The 20,804-nt window shown below is 45.6% G+C and overlaps 1 protein-coding gene across 4 annotated transcripts in view; it reads right to left on the bottom strand.

The window, feature by feature from the left end:
* DDR1 (discoidin domain receptor tyrosine kinase 1) overlaps window positions 1-20,804 on the bottom strand; it is an 81,515-nt gene that overhangs the window by 22,317 nt on the left and 38,394 nt on the right. For all 4 annotated transcript variants that reach the window (XM_083356840.1, XM_083356843.1, XM_083356841.1 and 1 more), the window contains exons 2-10: window positions 17,074-17,198; window positions 12,498-12,600; window positions 9,268-9,496; window positions 8,423-8,570; window positions 7,612-7,714; window positions 5,569-5,758; window positions 4,663-4,909; window positions 1,280-1,432; window positions 989-1,146 (exon numbers count right to left, since the gene is read on the bottom strand). In XM_083356840.1, coding sequence (XP_083212966.1) covers window positions 989-1,146; window positions 1,280-1,432; window positions 4,663-4,909; window positions 5,569-5,758; window positions 7,612-7,714; window positions 8,423-8,570; window positions 9,268-9,496; window positions 12,498-12,600; window positions 17,074-17,149 — 1,407 coding nt within the window. In that variant the 5' untranslated portion in view covers window positions 17,150-17,198. The remainder of the gene's footprint in view (window positions 1-988; window positions 1,147-1,279; window positions 1,433-4,662; window positions 4,910-5,568; window positions 5,759-7,611; window positions 7,715-8,422; window positions 8,571-9,267; window positions 9,497-12,497; window positions 12,601-17,073; window positions 17,199-20,804) is intronic.

The raw sequence follows: 20,804 nt of genomic DNA, 5'->3' as shown, positions 1-20,804 counted from the left end.
CCTTCCCCTGAAGGAATCCTGAAATTGGAGAGATCAGAACTTAAAATGATTTCTCTTTACGTAAGTTCTACTACAGAGTTACTCTCTTTTCTTGATCCACGTACCGGGGCTCCGAGACAGGGTGGATTTCTCTATAAATGGATAACCTCCCTTCTCTCAGATTGCAAAAATGAACCCACTCTGAAGAACTTAGGAAAAACTCGCTGTGGCCAATTCGCAGCAGCCAACTCGCCACGGCCAGCTTGGCGCTGCCAACACCTCCGCCAACTTGTGGCAGGACAACTCAACACAACGGAGGTCCCGAGAGGACAGAGGGAAAGCCGGGTGGGTGGGCAAGCAAGCAGGTGGACAGAGTGTGCACGGTGCAGCGAGAAGATGAACTACAGCGCCAACCGCAGTAGCACCAGCAGCAGCCGGACTGCAGGACATGTCCCGCAGCAGCCGCAGCACCTGCCGGCCAGACGGTGCTTGGCGCAGGTGGCGCGGGCCACTGCAGGATGGCGCCTGGAGCACCCCTGGCCCTGCCAGCGCCGCACATCCGTGCCTTGCAGCTTGGGTGGAAGAGGTGCGGTGGCAGTGGTGACGGAAGGGCACCATCTACAGGGTGGGGATAAGCAGTGATGGCAGGTCGAGGGGCACTCCAGGTGATGCCCCGCCACGGCCCATGTCAACTTGCGCCAAGCACTGGCTGGCCGGCGAGCGGGCAGGTGGGCTGCTGCAGTTGTTGCTGAAGGCTCCTGTTGCTGCTTCTGTTGCTGCTGCCTCTCACCGGACCCTCTGTACTCTGCCCACCTGCTCGCTCACCTGCCCAGCTCTCTCTGTGGCTTCCCTCTGCCCACCTGCAGCAAATTCGCTGCAGCAAGTTGCCCCTTTCTGCACTCTTGTTGGCAACAAATGAAAACTCCACTCAAGCCAGCAGACCTCGGCTGGGGGGGGGAAGTAATCCTTTCAAACAGACACAACTTTTTACAAAATAGCTTGATCTCACCTTTCCTAAAATCTTTTGCCAATATTGACGCCAGAGAATGAGGAAGATGACAACCAGGAGGAGGAGGATGATGACCACCAGGCATCCAATCAAGATGGAGGTGTTGCTGTTGTCGTCCTTTGCGATGGGCTGGCCAGATTTCCCTTCGCCCTCAAGATCTGAGAAGGAAAGAAATATAGAGAAAGAAGCCGAGAGGGTACTTTAGGAACACACGACTATGTTTTTTCTGGTGCTGGCGGTGGAGGAAGAATATTCGAGCCGGGATCTCTCTCTGATTTGCAAGCTACTCACCTGCCTGGGTGAGGTTCGAGGCGACGTCGGGTTTGTCACTGAGTGAGGAATCAAGAGCCGGAGAGCTGGGAATGTTGCGGCCTGAAGGGTGAGGTGGGGCCACCACTGGGGGGTAGTGACTTGAAACAGCAAGAGAGGGGTCATCCACAACATCTGGATGGGTAGAAAACAGGAAGGGGACAGGGAACAAGAGAAAAGAAGCCATCCATCAACTGAGCTGCAAAACCAGAAGGAATCATACAGCAAAGCAGGAAGGCATTGGGTAAAAAGGGTGGATTGTTATCCATTTATAGAATGGTGTGTGGGTGTGGGTGTATAAAGGTAAAGGTTCCCCCGCACATGCGTGCTAGTCATTTCCGACTCTAGGGGCCGGTGCTCATCTCCGTTTCAAAGCCGAAGAGCCAGCGCTTGTCCGAGGACGTCTCCGTGGTCATGTGGCCGGCATGACTAGATGCCAAAGGCGCACGGAACGCTGTTACCTTCCCACCGTAGTGGTCCCTATTTTTCTACTTGCATTTTTATGTGCTTTCGAACTGCTAGGTTGGCAGAAGCTGGGACGAGTAACAGGAGCTCACTCTGTTACAGGGCACTCGGGATTCAACCCGCCAAACTGCCGATCTTCTGATCGACAAGCTCAGCGTCCTAACCCACTGAGCCACCGCGTCCCTATGTATGTGTATGTATTTATGTATGTGTATGTATTTATGTATGTGTATATGTGTGTGTGTGTATACACACACACACACACACACAGTATATACTGCTCAAAAAAATAAAGGGAACACTTAAACAACACAATGTACTGTATTTAATAGTAGGATGTCTTATCTTGTGTTCCCTTTATTTTTTTGAGCAGTAGGCTGGGTTACTGGGGAAAGTTTGGTGATAAAGCAGCCTCCCTCCCTCCCACCAATCTCCCCTCCCAATGACTGCCCATCCTGATGTTCTTTAGCCTCCTAGAGACCCAGCAGATGGGCTGCCCAGATCTGTGACAGATGTCCAGAACATACAGAGGGGGAACAGATGGGAAAAGAGACGTTTGTAAGAGTTATTTTCTCAGGAGGTAAATTGGGGGAAAGGCTGTGTCATCTCCTAACCATGCTCCCAAGCCCTCCCAGGAGACCAGCTGCAAAGTGGAGGCAGTTGGGAATAAATGTCAAAGAGTCTGGCTGCTGGTCGCAGCTGCAGAGAGTTGATTTCGTTCCCCTTCCTTCAGGCACGGAAGGAATGCCCTGCTCTCTGGCATTCACTTTTCTCTCTTTTCTTCCAGGCAGGGTAACAGCTGCACATGGCTGGAACAAATTTAATCCCATTTATATCCCGCCCTTCTCCGAAGACTCAGGGCAGCTTACAATTTAAAGCACAAACCAATGTGCTTAGCAATAGCCTTCATTCTATGTATATGCCTGCTTATTATTAGGGCTTTCACCACCCCCCAAGCAGCATTATTACAAAGTCAGCTTATTGCCCCCAACAATCTGGGTCCTCATTTTACCTACCTCGGAAGGATGGAAGGCTGAGTCAACCTTGAGCCTGGTGGGACTCGAACCTGCACTAATTGCAGGCAGCTGGTGTTACTTAAGAAGGCATTAGCCCACTGCTCCACCAAGGCTGCAAAACTCTCCACAGAGCAAGGGGAAGGAGAAAAGAGATTCTCCCTACTCAGAGCTTCCTCGCTTCCCCCCTCTTATCAGTCCTTGAAAAAGACAATACGCATTAAGTGGAATCGGCTAGACTCCAGAAGAGGGGTCTTCAAACTTGGCAACTTTTAAGACTTGCGGACTTCAACTCCCAGAATTCTGGGAGTTGAAGTCCGCAAGTCTTAAAGTTGCCAAGTTTGAGGACCCCTGCTCTAGAAGGAGATTTGCACTTTTGAGCGCAATGACAATCAAACTTCAATTACTTAAGTTTCCGGGATAGACAAAAAATACAGTCTTTTTTTTTTAAGTTCCATTTAGCCTATGAGTAAATTTTAGAGTATTATTATTATTATTGTTTATTATAGTGGAATTTTTATTAGTTTTAATTATATGACATTATTATTACTATTAGTATTAGTATTGTTTAACAACTTGGATATTGTATTGTTTAATAATTAGGATATTAGTTTATGTTTTTATTATTATTATTATGTTTTTAATCTGTTTATATTTATGTTAAAGGGGAGTTAAAGCGCATTATGGACTCGCTTACTTATATAGCTGGTTAATGTTAGTTAAATTATGATTATTATATTTGAAACCCTGTACTCAGCTCTGGGAAGTGGGGGAGGGAGAGGGGGGTGGTTTGGGGTGGGTTGGTTTTGGGGATTATATTGTAACTATTATAAAACTTTTCAATAAAAAAAATACAGTCTTGAAGCTAAGAGGCAACACAAAACTGCGTTCTTCTGATCCAACCTTGGGTCTCAAATTGCACAGGTAGTCCTTGATTTACAACCACAACCGGGACCAGAACGTCTGTTGTTAAGCAAGGCAGTTGTTAAGGGAGTGCACTCAATTTTAAAACCTTTTTGCTTTGGTCATCAAGGAAATCACTGTGGTCATTAAGCGGATAAAGTGAATTAAGTTCTGAAGCAAGTCTGGCTTTCCCCATCTGCTACTCAGAAGCTGGTTGGAAAAGCCGCAAATGGGGATCACACATGACCCAGAGACCCTGCAGCTGTCATAAATGCTTCAGTTGCCGAGCACCCAAATTTTGATGATGTTGACACTGCAACGATGATTAAGTGTGAGGATCAGCGGTAAGTCGCTTTTTTGTAATCTCAAGCAGTCACTAAATAAATGGTCTCCAGAGCTTTCCAAAGTTTCAGATCAGGGTCTTTCTTTCCCCAAGAGCAGGGGTAGGCAACCTTGGCCCTTTTATGACTCGTGGACTTCAACTCCCAGAATTCCTGAGCCAGCCACGCTGAGGGGAAAGAAAGAGGTTTCCAAGCTGAGCCATGCTGGCTCAGGAATTCTGGGAGTTGAAGTCCACGAGTCACAAAAGAGCCAAGGTTGCTCAGCCCTGCCCAAGAGGACACCTGAAATGCTTCCAAGAGAAAATCATAGAGTGTTGAGCCTAGGCCAGAGTTCCCCAATGTTTCTGGCTTTGTGGAGCAGCAGGGGACGTGGGATCGTGTGTGTGTGTGTGTGTGTGTGTGTGTGTGTGTGTGTGTGTGTGTATGAGGATGCGCCCGCACTCGCCGGCTGTTTCTGCAGCCTACTTGCAATCTCCTCACGGCCTACTCCTGGGCCACGGCCTACAGGTTGGGGACCCCTGACCTAAACGTCGTATAACCTCATTTGCATCGTCACGACAGTTTGCGTCAGATCTTTGAAGGCCTCGTTCTACCTGCCACCTTTGGGGCATTGGCCTCAAGCCGTTGCCCAGAGCCGACTCACTTGAGAGAAAGGCAATTTCACTGAAGAGCATCCACTCGCTGTCAAAGTAAAAATGGCACTGGACAAACAAGCCGATTCGGCCACCCAGAGGCACAGTGTAGTAGCGGGCACTGGGGTCCCCGACGTTCACCGAATACTGTTGGGAGACGGGGACAGCCTCCCAAGCTGTGGCAAGGCTGTGCTTGAAGAGGCAGTCCACCTGATGAAAGACTCTCACACCATGCGTGTACATATTGCTGCAGTGGACCTGGAGAGATAAGAGGTGGAGGAGGGGAAAAACGGGGAGGGGGGGTGGGATGACAGAAAAGAAAGACAACTCTGAAACAGGCTCGTTTTCCTCCCACGTTAACCTTCTAGAACAGCGATGGCGAACCTTTTAGAGACCCAGTGCCCAAGCTGCGACCCCAAACCCACTTATGTATCATCCGTCGGGTGCTGGGTGGGTGTGGCCTATTGGGTGGGTGTGGCCCGTTGGGTGGGTGCGGCCCGTTGAGTAGGCGTGGCTGTGGTGGTAACGGCAGACTGGATGGGAGTAAAAAGTTCAATCAATTCCAATTTTGCCAGATTTTTTTTTCCCCCGCGAAAAGTTGAAATTGATTGATTTTTTTTTTTGCACACGACAGCAGAGGCCTAAAACGAAAAAGTTTTATAAAACCCAGCTGAAGACCTAAGACTGGGGCGACGGTGCACGTTCCCACAGAGAGGGCTCTGCGTGCCGCCTGTGGCGTGTGTGCCATAGGTTCGCCACCACAGTTCTAGAAGCATGAGACACCCACCCACCCCCAATGACCAGTCGTAAATTGAGGACTATCAGTTTTAGGAATGTGTCTTTTAATTGGTCCACCCCACTAATCCCACCATGTTCTTCATGCCCAATTGGGCCCTCTGAATGAAAAACACTGTTACCTTCATATACGTGAAGGATCTGAGTTGGTCAAACTCAAATTCCATCTTGATGAAGCCATCAGGGAAAGACCGCCTACTCCACCCCACGTAGTCATATCCGGGCCACACACGCAACTCTTTGGTTCGGGTGAAGTCATCCAGTCCCACCACTCCATCCGTCAACTGGCCAAGACCCCCAAAGTGTAACCGGCTTTAGAACGGACCCCAGAGAAGAAGAGGGAAAACAGGATGAGGAAAGGGAAGTCTAGGATCCCTCAAACCTGTTAAGTACAGCACTAGTTCCATTAATTTTATGGCCTTCCGTGAAGAGTGGGTTTCTTTAAATTCTACATGGGAAATTCCACTACACGGTGAAGTACAGCAGCAGCATTTAAACCAGGGGTCTTCAAACTTGGCCCTTTTATGACTTGTGGACTTCAACTCCCAGAATTCCTCAGCCAGCACCTGGCTGAGGAATTCTGGGAGTTGAAGTCCACAAGTCATAAAAGGGCCAAGTTTGAAGACCCTTGATTTAAACATATGCCCAAGTACCCCATAGGGCAGGGGTGGGGAACCTTGACTCTTTTATGACTTGTGGACTTCAACTCCCAGAATTCCTCAACCAGTGTACCAGGCTGAGGAATTCTGGGAGTTGAAGTCCACAAGTCATAAAAGAGCCAGATTCTCCACCCCTGCTGTGTAAAAAGTGGGATCCAGAAGTGAGCATTCTTGGACAGAGCTTCCTTCTTCTGGTAATCAAGTCTCTCTCCCCCCCCCCTAGAAATAAGATCAGCATCTTCATTAATATTTAGGAACACGGGGGTCCTTGGTGTTCTCTGAGCTTGCTTGTTTTCTTGCAGACGTTTCATAACCCAACTAGGTAACATCATGAGTGCTAGAACAGACTGAAGGGATTCCCTCCTAACATTGTTGGTGTTAACTAGTTGGATAATGAAATGTCTGCAAACGAACAATCAAGCTCGGAGAGCACCAAAGACCCCAAAATTCAACTCTGGGCTACATATATTCTCTTCTATTGGTATTAGGAATATGCTGAAAACTCAGTTCTTTAGATAGGTAATTAGATGCTGAAATATTCATGATGTAGGTAGGCACCTTTGATGTAGGGGCTGCCCACTGGAAGTTAGTAAGTCCATTATGATGGACTTGAACTATGGATATTTATTTGTATTTTTGTACAGCTATTTTTGGTTTAAGCATTTCGTGAGTCACTGAGATTAACTTTGACTGAAGTAGCATAAAATCACTTACAAATACATTTTTTAAAATACATCAGAGTTTTCTTCTTTTACACTTTGGGTATGAATGCTAATCCAGATTTTCCCAGCCTTTAAGTATCTAAGATTAAAACTCTCCAAATGCTTAGCTGCCTGAAGGTCCAAAATTCTGGAAGGCTAACTGGAGGAGACCAGAAGGGTTGAGCCAACATGATCTTGCAAGCCAACGGCGAATGGAAATGTTAAATAAAGGTTAAGGTAAAGGTAAAGGTTCTCCTGCACATGTGTGCTAGTCGTTTCCAACTCTAGGGGCCGGTGCTCATCTCCATTTCAAAGCCGAAGAGCCAGCGCTTGTCCGAGGACGTCTCCGTGGTCATGTGGCCGGCATGACTAGATGCCATAGGCGCACGGAACGCTGTTACCTTCCCACCGTAGTGGTCCCTATTTTTCTACTTGCATTTTTTACGTACTTTCGAACTGCTAGGTTAGCAGAAGCTGGGATGAGTAACAGGCGCTCACTCTGTTACGCGGCACTCGGGATTCGACCCGCCAAACTGCGGACCTTCTGATCGACAAGCTCAGTGTCCTAACCCACTGAGCCACCGCATCCCAGCCAAGAGCCTTTAAATATCTAAGATTAAAACTCTCTGAATGCTTAGCTGCCTGGAGGTCCAAAACTCTGGAAGCCTGACTGGAGGACAACAGAAAGGTTGAGCCAACATGATCTTGCAAGCCATCAGAGAATGAAAATGTTGAATAACAAGCATCCAATTCAACCCCAGTTGCTATGCTTGAAAAACCACTCAGGAGCCTCTTACTCACTCACTTGCTGACACTGGACCCGTCGTAAGTGGAGTCGTTCAGGTAAACCGCGTCTGGAACCAAAGGCATCACCTGGCCTAAAGGGGCCGTATAGGATTGAAGGCCATCTGTGGAAGGACACAAGGCATTCAGGGGCAGATTTCCAGCTTGTTATACCACTAGACTAGATGCAAGTCTCAGGTGGGTAAAGGTTGATAATAGAATAACACAGTTGGACTTTGGAGGTCTTCTAGTCGAGCCCCCTGCTCAAGCAGGAAACTTTATACCATTTCAGATAAATGGCTGTCCAATCTCTTGTTAAAAACTTCCAAGACTGGAGCACCCACAACTTCTGGAGGGAAGTCATTCCACTGATTTAATTCTTCCACTGATTAATTGCTCTAACTGTCAAGAAATTTCTCTTTAATTGTTCTAACAATGCATCAAGTTCTAAGTATCTGTTCCCCTAGGGCAGGGGTAGGCAGCCTTGGCTCTTTTATGACTCGCGGACTTCAACTCCCAGAATTCCTGAGACAGCCATGCTCCGTCATAAAAGAGCCAAGGTTGCCTACCCCTGCCCTAGGGAGTCCATCAGAAACTTTTAACGGTCTCTTAAATGACTAGTCATAAATTGAGGACCACCTGCCTTCGCTCTGAATTGTGCTCTTTCTTCATGGAGCCTGCTTCTCCTTTTATTCTAGCACAGGGGTAGGCAGCCTTGGCTCTTTTATGACTTGCGGACTTGAATTCCTGAGCCCAGCAAAGCCACAGGCGGGCACGCTCTTTACATCCAGCCTGGGAAAAAATTGCTAAAATAACAAGGCACCATCGCCCACCTTTCCAAACACAGCCGTAGAGTTCCACGCGCAAGCAGACACTCATGACGCGGTCTGAACGGGGGTAGAAGCGGACATAGCGGGCAATGATGGGAGGGCCCAGATCTTTTAACACCACGTCATCCGTGTTTTCATTGCCTGAAATCACCTAGGAGGAAAGGAAGAGTAAGGAGTAAAAGAGCGAAATGAGGAATTGGGCTCAACAAGTCAACTTTGCCTGATCTGTTGATTAAGGGCAGTGTTAGGGGTAGTCCTCAACTTACAACCACAATTGAGCCCATAATTTCCATTGCTAAGCAGGACACTTGTTGTGTGAGTTCTCTCCCTCCCGCCCCCCATTTATGTTCTTTTTTGTTGCAGTTGTTAAATGATTCACTGCAGTTGTTAAGTTAGTAATGCGGCTTCCCCACTGACTTTTCTTGCCAGGAGGTTGCAAAAGGTGATCACGTGACCCCGGGACACTGCACCCGTCATAAATATGAACCAGATGCCCAGCGTCTGAATTTTGATCACATGACCATGGAGACGCTGGACGATCAGCAATGGGGAAAACGGTCATAAGTCACTTTTTTCAGTGCCGTTCTCACTCCAAGCGGTCACTGAACAAATGGTTGCAAGTTGAAGAGTCACTCTGCTCAACCTTGGCAACTTTAAGGTGTGTGGACCTCAACTCCCAGAATTCCCCAGCCGGCCATGCTGCCTGGGGGATTCTGGGAGTTGAAGTCCACACATCTTGAAAGTTGCCAAGGTTGAGAAACACTGGATTAGACACAGATGCAGTCTCCACAATACAACCCGTCTCCATGTTATCCCACCTCAGAGAAGCTACAATGCTCCTTACTTACCTCATTTCCCCACCGGTCACGCCAAGGCATCCAGCGGTGCCCATCCCGCTTGTAATGGAGCCGATAGGAGCGAGCAAATTCCTTGCCGTGACCACTTGCGTGGCGGCCCTGTGTCCCCACCAAAGTCAGGAAATGCAGCCGGCGCAGGTCTATCTCCAGGTACTCTGCATCATTGGGATAGACGGGTCTTTCAGGACACCAAGCTCCATCGCCCTCACTCAGGGCCAGCCTAAAACAACAAGAAGGGAGGTGTGAGACAAGTCTTCTGGATTGTGGCCTTGTCGCAGGGCTCATTTTGTTTGTTTTTATCCCGGCGTTATTATCTTTGTAAATAACTCAAGACAGCAAATATACACGATACTCAATTCCTCCTGTTTACCCCACAACCACCACCTTGTGAGGTGAGTTGTGCTGAGAGAGTGTGTGACTGGCCCAAAGCCACCCAGCCAGCTTTCACGCCTGAAGCAGGACTAGAATTCACGTCTCCTGGTGTCTAGTCAGGTGCCTTATTTTTAGTTTGATCCCAGTTTGAAATCAAGTCCAATTCCAAGATCTTTTTGCACGTCTCACCCCCAGGGCCGATGGTCCCCATCCTATAATCTCTGCATTTGGGGTTTATTTTCCAAAAACCTTTGTGTTTTCAACCTTCATCCATCCATCCATCCGTTCATGGCGTCACAATGAAATGCACACACACACGACTTTCCCTATGCCTGATTTAAAGGAGGTATACAGTTACTGCGCACATTCATCCGGTGTTCCTCGATCTTGAGAGCTTTAAGATGTGTAGACTTCAGCTCCCAGAATTACCCTAGCATTGAAAGGAGAGGGGGAAATGTGGCTCCCTGAGGAATTCTGGGAGTTGAAGTCCACACCCCTTAAAGTTGGCCTAGGCCCGGGATATTTGCAGGACCGTCTACTGCCGGGAACGACTTCCCATCGCCCAGTGCGCTCACACAGAGAGGGCTTCCTCAGGGTGCCGTCGGCTAGACAATGTCGGCTGGCGACTCCCAGGGGGAGGGCCTTCTCTGTGGGAGCGCCAGCCCTGTGGAACCAACTCCCCTTTTTGCTCCAGATGGCCCCGGATCTCCGGTCCTTTCGCCACGACCTCAAAACTTTCCTTTTTCATCAGGCTGACCTGGATTGATGACGGGTTTTAAAATGTTTTAATTTTTAATTGTTTAGTTAATTTATTTTGGGGCTGTTTATTTAATTTCTTTTAACTTTTGTACTGTTGTTTTTATTGTTGTTAGCCGCCCTGAGTCCTTCGGGAGATAGGGCGGCATATAAGTCCCAATAAATAAAATAAAAATAAAATAAAAATAATAAAGAAAGTTGCTAAGTTTGAGAAACACTGCACCAACCTAAGGAGTGGGGAGATATTTTTAAAGTGGGCGGAGCGGGCTTCTTTAATACACCCAGCTCATTTTGAATTTGGCTTTGATCTTTCAGAGTGTTTGCCGTGAGCCTCCGGGGAGCAGGGGGAATGTTGATCCATGCATCATGACATTATTATGCAAATGACATGACTTACTTGCCCTAGACATTGTGACACAATCTGCTTGTAGTCTCGTCTTTTCCCAGTTACATCTATCAGATCCACCGGAGTGGGAAGGCAGGGTATGTTTCCGGACCCTCTATCTTAAGGAGGTCCATCCAGTGGATCCTCCCTCCCTGTAATCATAATCAGAATAGTAAAGTTGGAAGGGACCTTGGAGGTCATCTAGTCCAACCCCCTGCTCAGGCAGGAAACCCTATACCATTTCAGACAAATGGCTGTCCAGTCTCTTCCTAAAAACTTCCAGTGTTGGAGCATTCACCGCTTCTGGAGGCAGGTTGTTCCACTGGTTAATTGTTCTCACTGTCAGGAAGTTTCTCCTTAGTTCTAGGTTGCTTCTCTCCTTGATTAGTTTCCATCCGTTGCTTCTTGTCCTGCCTTCGGGTGCTTTGGAGAATAGCTTGACTCCCTCTTCTTTGGGGCAGCCCCTGAGATATTGGAACACTGCTATCATGTCACCCCTCACCCTTCTCTTCGTTAAACTACACATACCCAATTCCAGCAGCTGTTCCTTATATGTTTTAGCCTCCAGCCCCCTAATCATCTTTGTTGCTCTTCTCTGTACTCTTTCTAGAGTCTCAACATCTTTTTTACATCATGGTGACCAAAACTGGATGCAGTATTCCAAGTGTGGCCTTACCAAGGCACTGTAAAGTGGGATATCATCCCTATGGAAATAAGACTGGCCCCATCTTGATATTTTTTTTGACGTGGTTTGGCCAGCAGACCCGGAGAATCAAGGTAATATGAAGCCCATCAATATGATTTGTTTTAATAATAATAATAATAATAATAATAATAATAATAATAATAATAATAATAATAAAGTTGGAAGGGACCTTGGAGGTCATCTAGTCCAACCCCCTGCTCAGGCAGGAAAACTTATACCATTTCAGGCAAATGGCTGTCCAGTCTCTTCTTAAAAACCTCCAGTGTTGGAGCATTCACCACCTCTGGAGGCATTGTTTTTGCCAGGAGCAGTTATTTTGTATTTGGGGTGTTTCTTTTGTAAGTTGCCAGGATCTCTGTAAGCCATATACAATTTCTTAATAAATAAGTAAAATTTCTGTAGTTTACATAATTGTGTCTTTTGCCCAATGGGCATCCTGATGTACAAATAAACACATTAACATTCACGTGGATTGTTATGGATACTGTTGGTATTAGCTAGTTCTCCCCAATCTGCAAATCTGATTTAAAAAGAAAACTTTGTTGATTCCTTGTCACGTCAAGCAACACGGTGGTTTTCCTTTATAAATTGATTCGCACAATGGATAACTTTAAGATAGTTTAAGTTTCATATAAATGAAAACCAATCTGCCCTAGAAACTATATATCAGAAATCACAGGCTTCTGTCCAGTTACTAATTTCTATAAATGTAACTAACAGATTACAACAGCAAGTAAGTCCATTAGAGTCATTATGCAAATCATTCAACTACAGATATTTTTGTACTGAGCACCAATCCAACTTAACGTTTTAAGTGTAAATAAATGCCAAGTTCCAAATCCCTAAGATATGGTACATCTGAATATGTGTACATGCTGAATGGGAATTTCCAGTAGCCACTGGGAACTTTCACCTTAACGGACAGAGAAAGTATGTATCAATTAAACAAATGTGTTTGAATAGATTACGTCATGCAAATTAAACAGTGGATACCGTCCTCACCTGCTGTGTTTTGCAGCTGTTGAATCAGACCATGAACTTGAGGCTGAGAGAGCTTCATCTGGAATGGTTCGATCCTGCATGCCAAGCGCATACCGACACTTAGCTGTGGAAGGAAAAATGTGAAAGGGCTGAAAAATACTCTCGGTAGTGAATGCAGACCCCAGATACACACCTACAGATAGTCCTCAATTTACGGCCACAATTAGGACAATTTCCGTTGTTAAGCAAGGTGGTTGTTAAGTGAGTTCACTTTGCTTGTTGGAAGCCAGCTAGGACGGTTGGAAATGGCAACCACAGGAAACCGCGCCCCTCCCCAGGATGCTGCAACCATTGTAAACACTTGTTGGCTGACAAGTATTCGAATTTTTATCACATGACCCTGGGGCTGCTCTGATGGTTGTAAGTGCGAGGACTACTGGTCGTAGGTAACTTTTTTCAGTACCACTGTTAACTTCAGATGATTGCTAAATGAATGGTTGTTGAGGACTACCAGCATAGGAGCCAGGTGTGTTATTGGCTCAACTCAAACAATCATACGTGTTGGATGTGACTCATTTGTTGCTTATAACAGGGTTTAAAGTCAGGTTAATATTACCAAGGGGCATTTCTTGATAAATCTTGAACTAAAGAAGTTGCCAAGGTTGAAAAGGATTCCAGGTAGTCCTCGACTTACAACCACAATTGATACTACAATTTCAATTGCTAAGCATGGCGACTGGGAAGTCAATATAGGTAGCCTTCAACTTACAACCACAACTGAGCCCGAAATTTCTCTTGCTAAGTGAAGTGTTAAGTGAGTTTTGCTCCACTTTACGACTTTTCTTGCCACGGTGGTTAAGTGAATCACTGCAGCTGGTAAATGTGTAACGCAGTTGTTAAGCGAAACTGGCTTCCCCATTGACTTTGCTCGTCAGAAGTTTGCATGACCCCCCCCAGGACACTGCAACTGTCATAAATATGAGTCAGTTGCCAAGCATCTGAATTTTGATCACCATGGGGATGCTGCAACGGTCGTGTGAAAAATGGTCGTAGATCACTTCTTTCAGCAATGATGTAACTTTGAACGGTCACTAAACAAACTGCTGTAAGTTGAGGACTACCTATAGTCCCCGGTTTTAGGACCTTTTTTTTGCCACGATTGTTAAGAGAACCACTGCAGCTGTTAAAAGTGATTCACACGACTGTTGAGCAAACCCACTTTTCTCACTGACTTTATTCATTGGAAGCCAGCGCAAATGGTGATCGCTTGACCCCGGGACGCTTCAACCATTGTAAATACATGCCCGGTTGCCAAGGGAACGATTTTTGATCACATGACTGAGGCCTAGTCAGAAGTCACGTTTTTAGTGCTGTAACTTTGAACGTCCACCAAACAAATGGTTGGAAGTCAAGTCAAGGACTACTTGTAGTGCAATGGATTTAAAACTGAATAAAACAATATCATGGATTTAAATTGCAGGAAGACAAGACTCCAACCGGATGTTAGGAAAAAGTTTGACAGTGAAACTGTTTCTCAGAGACAAGGTGTGGGCCCTTTTACCAGATGCGTTCAGAGAGAAGCTAGGCAGGCATCTGTTTGTCCTTGTATTTTTTTTAAAAGTATATTTGTTCTGTTTTATATGTCTGGCATTGTATTAACCCACATTCAAAGCCCAAGCAGAGAGTCAGAGGCAGTCACCTAACTAGCTAACTGGTTGGTTGGTTCCTTTCAAGGATTCTGATGTTTCTGTATTGTCCATTAGGAGGCGCTCTAATTTCATATACAAGAAGAGGGAGGCCACCAATTGCGTGAGTTCCAACAGAAATTTGAATCGAAACGTACGAATCCCGAAGATAATTGATTCAATAAACAACAACATGACTCAGAAGTTAAATTGGATTCTTTCAAAATTCCCCTCCTCTCCAAAACGCTGGCAGCTTTTTGGAATTCAGCACAAAAGATAAATCGCTAGGAAAAGCACCTGAGGGGGGGAAAAAATCACAAGGTGACCCTAGCTAGAATGAAATTGAAATTGTCTGGTGATAGCATTCGGTACTGAAGGAAAAATGAGGTTCTCTCGTCAAATATATTATTCACGGATGGACTTGGCTCTCTTTGAGATGTAGACACAGCCAATGAATCGCACATCTTTATAGGGAGATCAGACCATTCTTGTCTACAATTGCCCATTGGTCGTTAACAACGAAGAGCAATTTATTTGCCCAGAAGAGAAAAAAAAAGTCTCGTTTCCAGTCTTCCTATGGGCTTCCTACCCTGTTGACTTTCTTCCCCAACAGAGACAGAATAGAGAATAACAGAGTTGGAAGGAACCTTAGAGGTTTTCTAGTTCCACCCCCTGCTCAACCCTATGCTATTTCAGACAACGGGCGGTCCAGTCTCAAAAGCCTCCAGTGATGAACAACTTCCGAAGAGAAGCCATTCCACTAGTTAATTGTTCTCACTGTTAGGAAACTTCTCCTTGGTTCGAGCTAGCTTCTCTCTTTGATTACTTGGACTACAGAGGGTTCTGCCTCTAAGACTGGGAACAGGACTCTCACTTCTCATCTGCTGTAGTGACGCTCTGCCACTAAATAATAATAATAATAATAATAATAATAATAATAATAATAATAATAATAATAATAAGAAGAAGAAGAAGAAGAAGAAGAAGAAGAAGAAGAAGAAGAAGAAGAAGAAGAAGAAGAAGAAGAAGTAGTTGCTGTTGTTATTGGAAGGGACTTTGGAGGTTATTTAGTCCAACCCCCTGCTCAGACAGGAAACCTTTTAGAGATCGAGTGTCCAAGCTGCAACCCCAAACCCACTTATGTATCGTCGGGTGCTGGGTGGGCATGACCCATTGGGTGGGTGGCCCATTGGGTGGGCGTGGCCCATTGGGTGGGCGTGGCTGTGGTGGTAACGGCAGACTGGATGGGAGTAAAAAGGGAAACAGGCCATTCCAAGCCTTCTGGAACACTCAGGGCAACCTGTTCCAAGGTCAGACTGATCTATGACGGAATGTTTTGAACATTCCTGGGATCTCTTATCTGGGCATCGATCCTATCAGTCCAGTTTAGCTTCAGCAAGGGATGTTGAGTCAGTTGTGTCTTCAGGCCCAGCATTCAGAAGAGGAGGCACCTTCTGAGTTTTCATTTACAGCTGAAAGACATCCTTCTCCGAAAGGTCCTGGTGTGGATCCAGAGCTGCTCTAAACTATCAACTGTAATGTTTATTTTGTTTACTCGTAGTCCTCTTCTTACAACAGTTTGTTTAGTGATCTTTCAAAGTTACAACGGCACTGAAAAAAAGTGATTTATGTCCCTTTTTCATATTTACCACCTTTGCAGCATCCCCATGGTCACATGATCAAAATTCAGACACTTGGCAACTGATTCATATTTACAACGGTTGCAGTGTCCCGGGGTCATAGGATCAACTTTTGTGACCTTCTCACAAGCAAAGTCAGCCGGGAAGCCAAATTCACTTAGCAACTCCGTTAGTAACGAATGCAGTAATTCTCGTAAAAACTGTGGAAAGAGAGGTTGTAAAATGGGGCAAAATTCACTTAACAGGTGTCTCACTTAGAAACATAAATTTGGGGCCCAATTGTGCTCGTAAATCATGGACTACCTGTATTAAATAAGTTTACATGGCTGCCCAATATAAACTGCCAGGTGACTCTGGCTGGCCGTTTTAATTTTTAGTGTAAAACTACATGAGAAGTGACTGTGTTAATGGTTATTTCATGAGGTAATTTTAATATAAATGAAATAGAAATCTTTTTTGCCCTGGGCACACCAACAAGCTACTCAAAGGCAAGGTGGTGCTTGCAACCTCTTTTCCCCAGTTGTAAATATGGCCTGTTTGTAGCGGCGGTTATAAATCGAGGACTATCCGTGTCTGTAATTACATTTTTTTAATTCTATTTTTTCCTAGCAATTCTGACAAACCTGTAATTTCCAGATATAATCCTTGTTCATTTTGCTAGTTCTGTCTGTCTTTACTCTGTCGCATTTTTATGATTACGGTAATTCTTAATTACTTAATTATTTTTTATTATTATTAGATTTTATTCTCATCAACAACTGACTAATTTTCAAGCAGTTAGCTGGAATCAGTGTGAAATATACTTATTTGATTTATATTTTGTCTTTCACTCAGGAGCTCACAACAGCACACGGAGCTCTCTCCCTCCATCCTATTTTCCCCACCTATGAGGGAAGCTGGCCTAAAGTTCCTCTTCCTAACTTCCCCGATTTGAAAAGTTCATCTTCTCCCAAACTGTGCAATGATAGGGGATGCACTAAAGCAGGGGTCTTCAAACTTGGCTCTTTTATGACTTGTGGACTTCAACTCCCAGAATTCCTTAGCCAGGCATGCTGGCTGAGGAATTCTGGGAGTTGAAGTCCACAAGTCATAAAAGAGCCAAGTTTGAAGACCCCTGCACTAAAGGCTCTTCTGCTTAATTCAGGCTCTGTGGATTTGGGGAATTTAATTCACCTGCTTCTCCTAGAACTGAAAACAGAGTTGAACCTTGATGCCAGTCAGCTGTTTTGAACCGCTGCCCTTTTCTCTCTCGGCTTCTACTGTACTTCTTACCTGGATCAAAGTGTTCTTCCAACTCCGAGGCCCCCACAGAGATCAACAGCAAAAGGCAAAGCGTCCTGGGTCCCATCCTACCTCCGACCAGGGGACTGGTTACATCGATAACTGAGCTTTCATGCCTGTGAAAAAAAGTTGAAGAAAGAGGCAGTTAACGAAGCAGACAACTGCAGTTGACGAAGAAGCAGTTAACAAAGAACAGTACAGGAATTGGGTAGATCTAGTCCAGGGGTCTTCAAACTTGGGCCTTTTATGACTTGTGGACTTCAACTACCCGAATTCCTCAGCCAGTGTGCCTGGCTGAGGAATTCTGGGAGTTGAAGTCCACAAGTCATAAAGGGGCCAAGTTTGAAGACCCCTGATCTAGTCTAACGAAAAAAAGGACTAAGGGGTGACATGATAACAATGTTCCAATATTTGAGGGGCTCCTGCAAAGACGAGGGGGATCCAAACTATTTTCCAAAGCACCAAAAGGTAGGATGAGCAACAATGGATGGAAACCAACCGTGGAGAGAAGCAACCTAGAACTCTGTTGTTCTCTATTCATAAACTTATAGGAGTCTTTTCCTATATCGCTCAAGCTTGATGGTGAGTGATTTCAACCTGACTTAGCGGCCTTATTCATTTCCTAGTTCATGCCCTTGATTGGTCCTAATAAATACCAAACGTTCCAGGCAAGGAAATCACCCACATGCTGCTATTGTCTTTATTTTCCTAGATTCCAGCCAGAAGGGACTGGAAGTGACACACCAGCAGCGTTATAACACAAAGAGGGCTACAAGCCAAATCTGTGGCTCCGCATACACTTTCCCTTCTGGGAAAATCCACCCTGTAATAAAAGAGCTGGTCATGAGACGGATTAAAAAATAACTTGGTTGTTTCGGTTAAATATTGGTGGAATAAGCTCAAGCAGAGTGAAACAATTGATCTTATTTGTTAGGAATGAAGCAGGAAGACTCATGTTAATTACAGAGCACCTGCAAGTTATAGTTATACAGGTAGTCCTCAATGTACGTCCACAGTTAAGCCCAAAATTTCTGCTGCTAAGTGAGACAGTTGTTAAGGGAATTTTTGCCCCATTTTATGACCTTTCTTGCCACGGTTGTTAAGTAAATCACTGCAGTGGTTAAGTTAGTCATACGGTTGTTACATAAGTCTGGCTTTCCCATTAACCTTGCTTGTCATAAGGTCACAAAAGGTCATCGCAATGACCGCCGGGACATTGCAGCCGTCATAAATATGAGTCAGTTGTCACACATGTGAATTTTGATCATGTGACCATGGGGAAGCTGCCATGGTTGTAAGTGTGAGAAGTGGTCATAATTCACTTTTTCGGTGCCATTGTAACTTCAGTCACTAAATGAACTCTTGTAAATCCGGGACCACAGGTACACAATCCACAACACCAATCCTAGGTGGTGAAATTGCCTGTATTTCATCCAAATCGCTCAAAAACATACCGTAAGAAATGACTAATTGTGGATAGGTCAAGGACCTCTCAGCCAATCCTGCACACTGTCTCCTTTCAGACGTTTCAAAGAAGCAGTTCTGGTATACAAGGAGTCCTCAACTTACGACCGGTCTCTTAACAACCCTTCAAAGTTACAACAAACTCAAAATTACCTATCCTCAAAGTTATAACTGCTGCACCACCTCCATGGACGGGTGATTGCATTCCAGGCGCTTGGCAACCAGTTCACTATTACAATCAGTTGCACTATCTCGTAGTCATGTGATCGCATTTTGCAACATTTATGGCTGTTTTCTTGCAAAAGAACGCCCTTTGGGTAAAAGGAGTCCACCCCCATAATTAGATGCCTCACTTAACAAGCACACTACAGTTGCTTATCGACTGTGGTGACTTCTTTAATGAACATCATATAAACGGTCGTAAAATTGAGTCTGGTCACATGGTGCCTCCAATTACAACTACAATGGCGTATAACCAAAATTACAATCCCAATTGTAGTCCTAAATTAAAGACAACCTGTGTTGACTCTGAATATGGAAGTTCAATTTACTAGGCACCGTTAAACATGTAAGTCGCCTAGCTCATCAGAATTACTGCCCGGCTACTGCAGTGAACCAAATGTCATCATTATGACTCACAACTAAGAATAGAAATACAAACACATGCAATAGAGATAACCAAGCTGTCCTCCCTGGTGTTCATCCTGGAGATCCAGGCACCGTTTTTGTTTTTGTTTTTCAGTGATGTCATTCCTCAAATTAAAAACAAGACAATCTAAAGGAGACCATCGCACTACATTCTGTGAGCATCAGAAAAAATGCTTCTCTACTTAGGAATATTCCAAGCCCATGCATTAAATCAGGGCTTTTCAACCAGTGTTACCCGTACCACCTGTGGTACATTGGCACCTGGCAGATGGTACATGACCATCCTAGAAAAGTAGTAGCTGGGGAGGGGAATGAGCTGAACCAGTGGCAGCACCGCACAAGCCTGAGTGAGACATGGCTGCAGCTGCAGGGCTGTCAGGGCTCAGTGGAAGCGCCAGGATCAGCACCAGGCTCCAGCTGGAGCTCAGCACTGATCCTGGCGCTTCTGAGCCCAGAAGAAGCATCGATCAGCTAGAGCAAACATGTCAAACACAAGGCCCGGGGGCCGGATCCGGCCCGCGAAGTGGTTTCATGTGGCCCGCGAAGCCATCCTGGATACAGTGAGGGAACGGCCCCCACTGCCTTGGCCCTGGCCCAGAGACCCTCCTTCTGCCAGAGACCCTCTGATCTGTTGTCCCACTCCTGCCCAGGCCCCCATAGGCACCCTTGATGCGAATGATGTAGAGCTGGCCACACCCACCCAGTAGGCCTTACGCACTCTAGCCACGCCCACCCAGTAGGCCACACCCACCCTGGCCACACCCACCTGGCCCCCTGAGGGCAACCGCAATGATGATGTGGCCCTCAATGAAATTGAGTTTGACACCCCTGAGCTAGAATGTTGCAGCATCTGCAAGGTCTTGAGATTTACATTCAGATGCTTGGCAACTGATTCATATTTATGACAGTCACAGTGTCCCAGGGTCATGTGAAGTGACCAAAACCTGCTGCAACCACCCAGCAGATGGGGGGGGGGAATAAAAACCAAACACCCCACCCACCCCACCCCCACTGCCAATCCTCAACAGAAATGCTCACAACAATGAAAACCTCGGACAGGAGGAAGAGTGCCACCGGACGGGTAGGCAGGTGTCTTGCTCGGCTGTGGGTTGGGGGCCACTTTTTTCAGTGCCATTGTAACTTTGAACAGTCACTAAGCGAACTGTTGTAAGTCAAGGACTACTTGTACTTCATCACTTTTTTCCTTTTTTTTTCGTTCATCAAGTTTTTGACACCTTGCTAGGCGACTGGTGGTACTCAGATCTTGCCATATCCTAAAAGTGGTACAATGGGTGAAAAGGTTGAAAAGCCCTGCATTAAATGAGTAAGGAGGAGTTTAGAAGCAAATGCTTGTGAGTCAGAGCTGTCAGTCAGTGGAACAAATTATTGCACCTACATTTTTTCCCTTATCATTTAACTAAAGGAGCATGGATAAGCTGACACTGTTCTTGATTTAAGCACCATCTACACCCAACTTTGACAATATTGCTCCAAATGCGTCTCTATAGATGAGGGGTGTTTTTTTCAAGCTGTCATTTGCCAAATGCATTGAACTACATTTCCCCTCATTCCCTGGGAGCATGGGTCAGAAATCTGAGGAATATCAGATC

Source organism: Vipera ursinii (genome assembly GCF_947247035.1).
Source record: "Vipera ursinii genome assembly, chromosome: 2".
In the NCBI taxonomy this organism is placed as follows: Eukaryota; Metazoa; Chordata; class Lepidosauria; order Squamata; family Viperidae; genus Vipera; species Vipera ursinii.
This window is presented reverse-complemented; position numbering and strand designations above follow the sequence as displayed.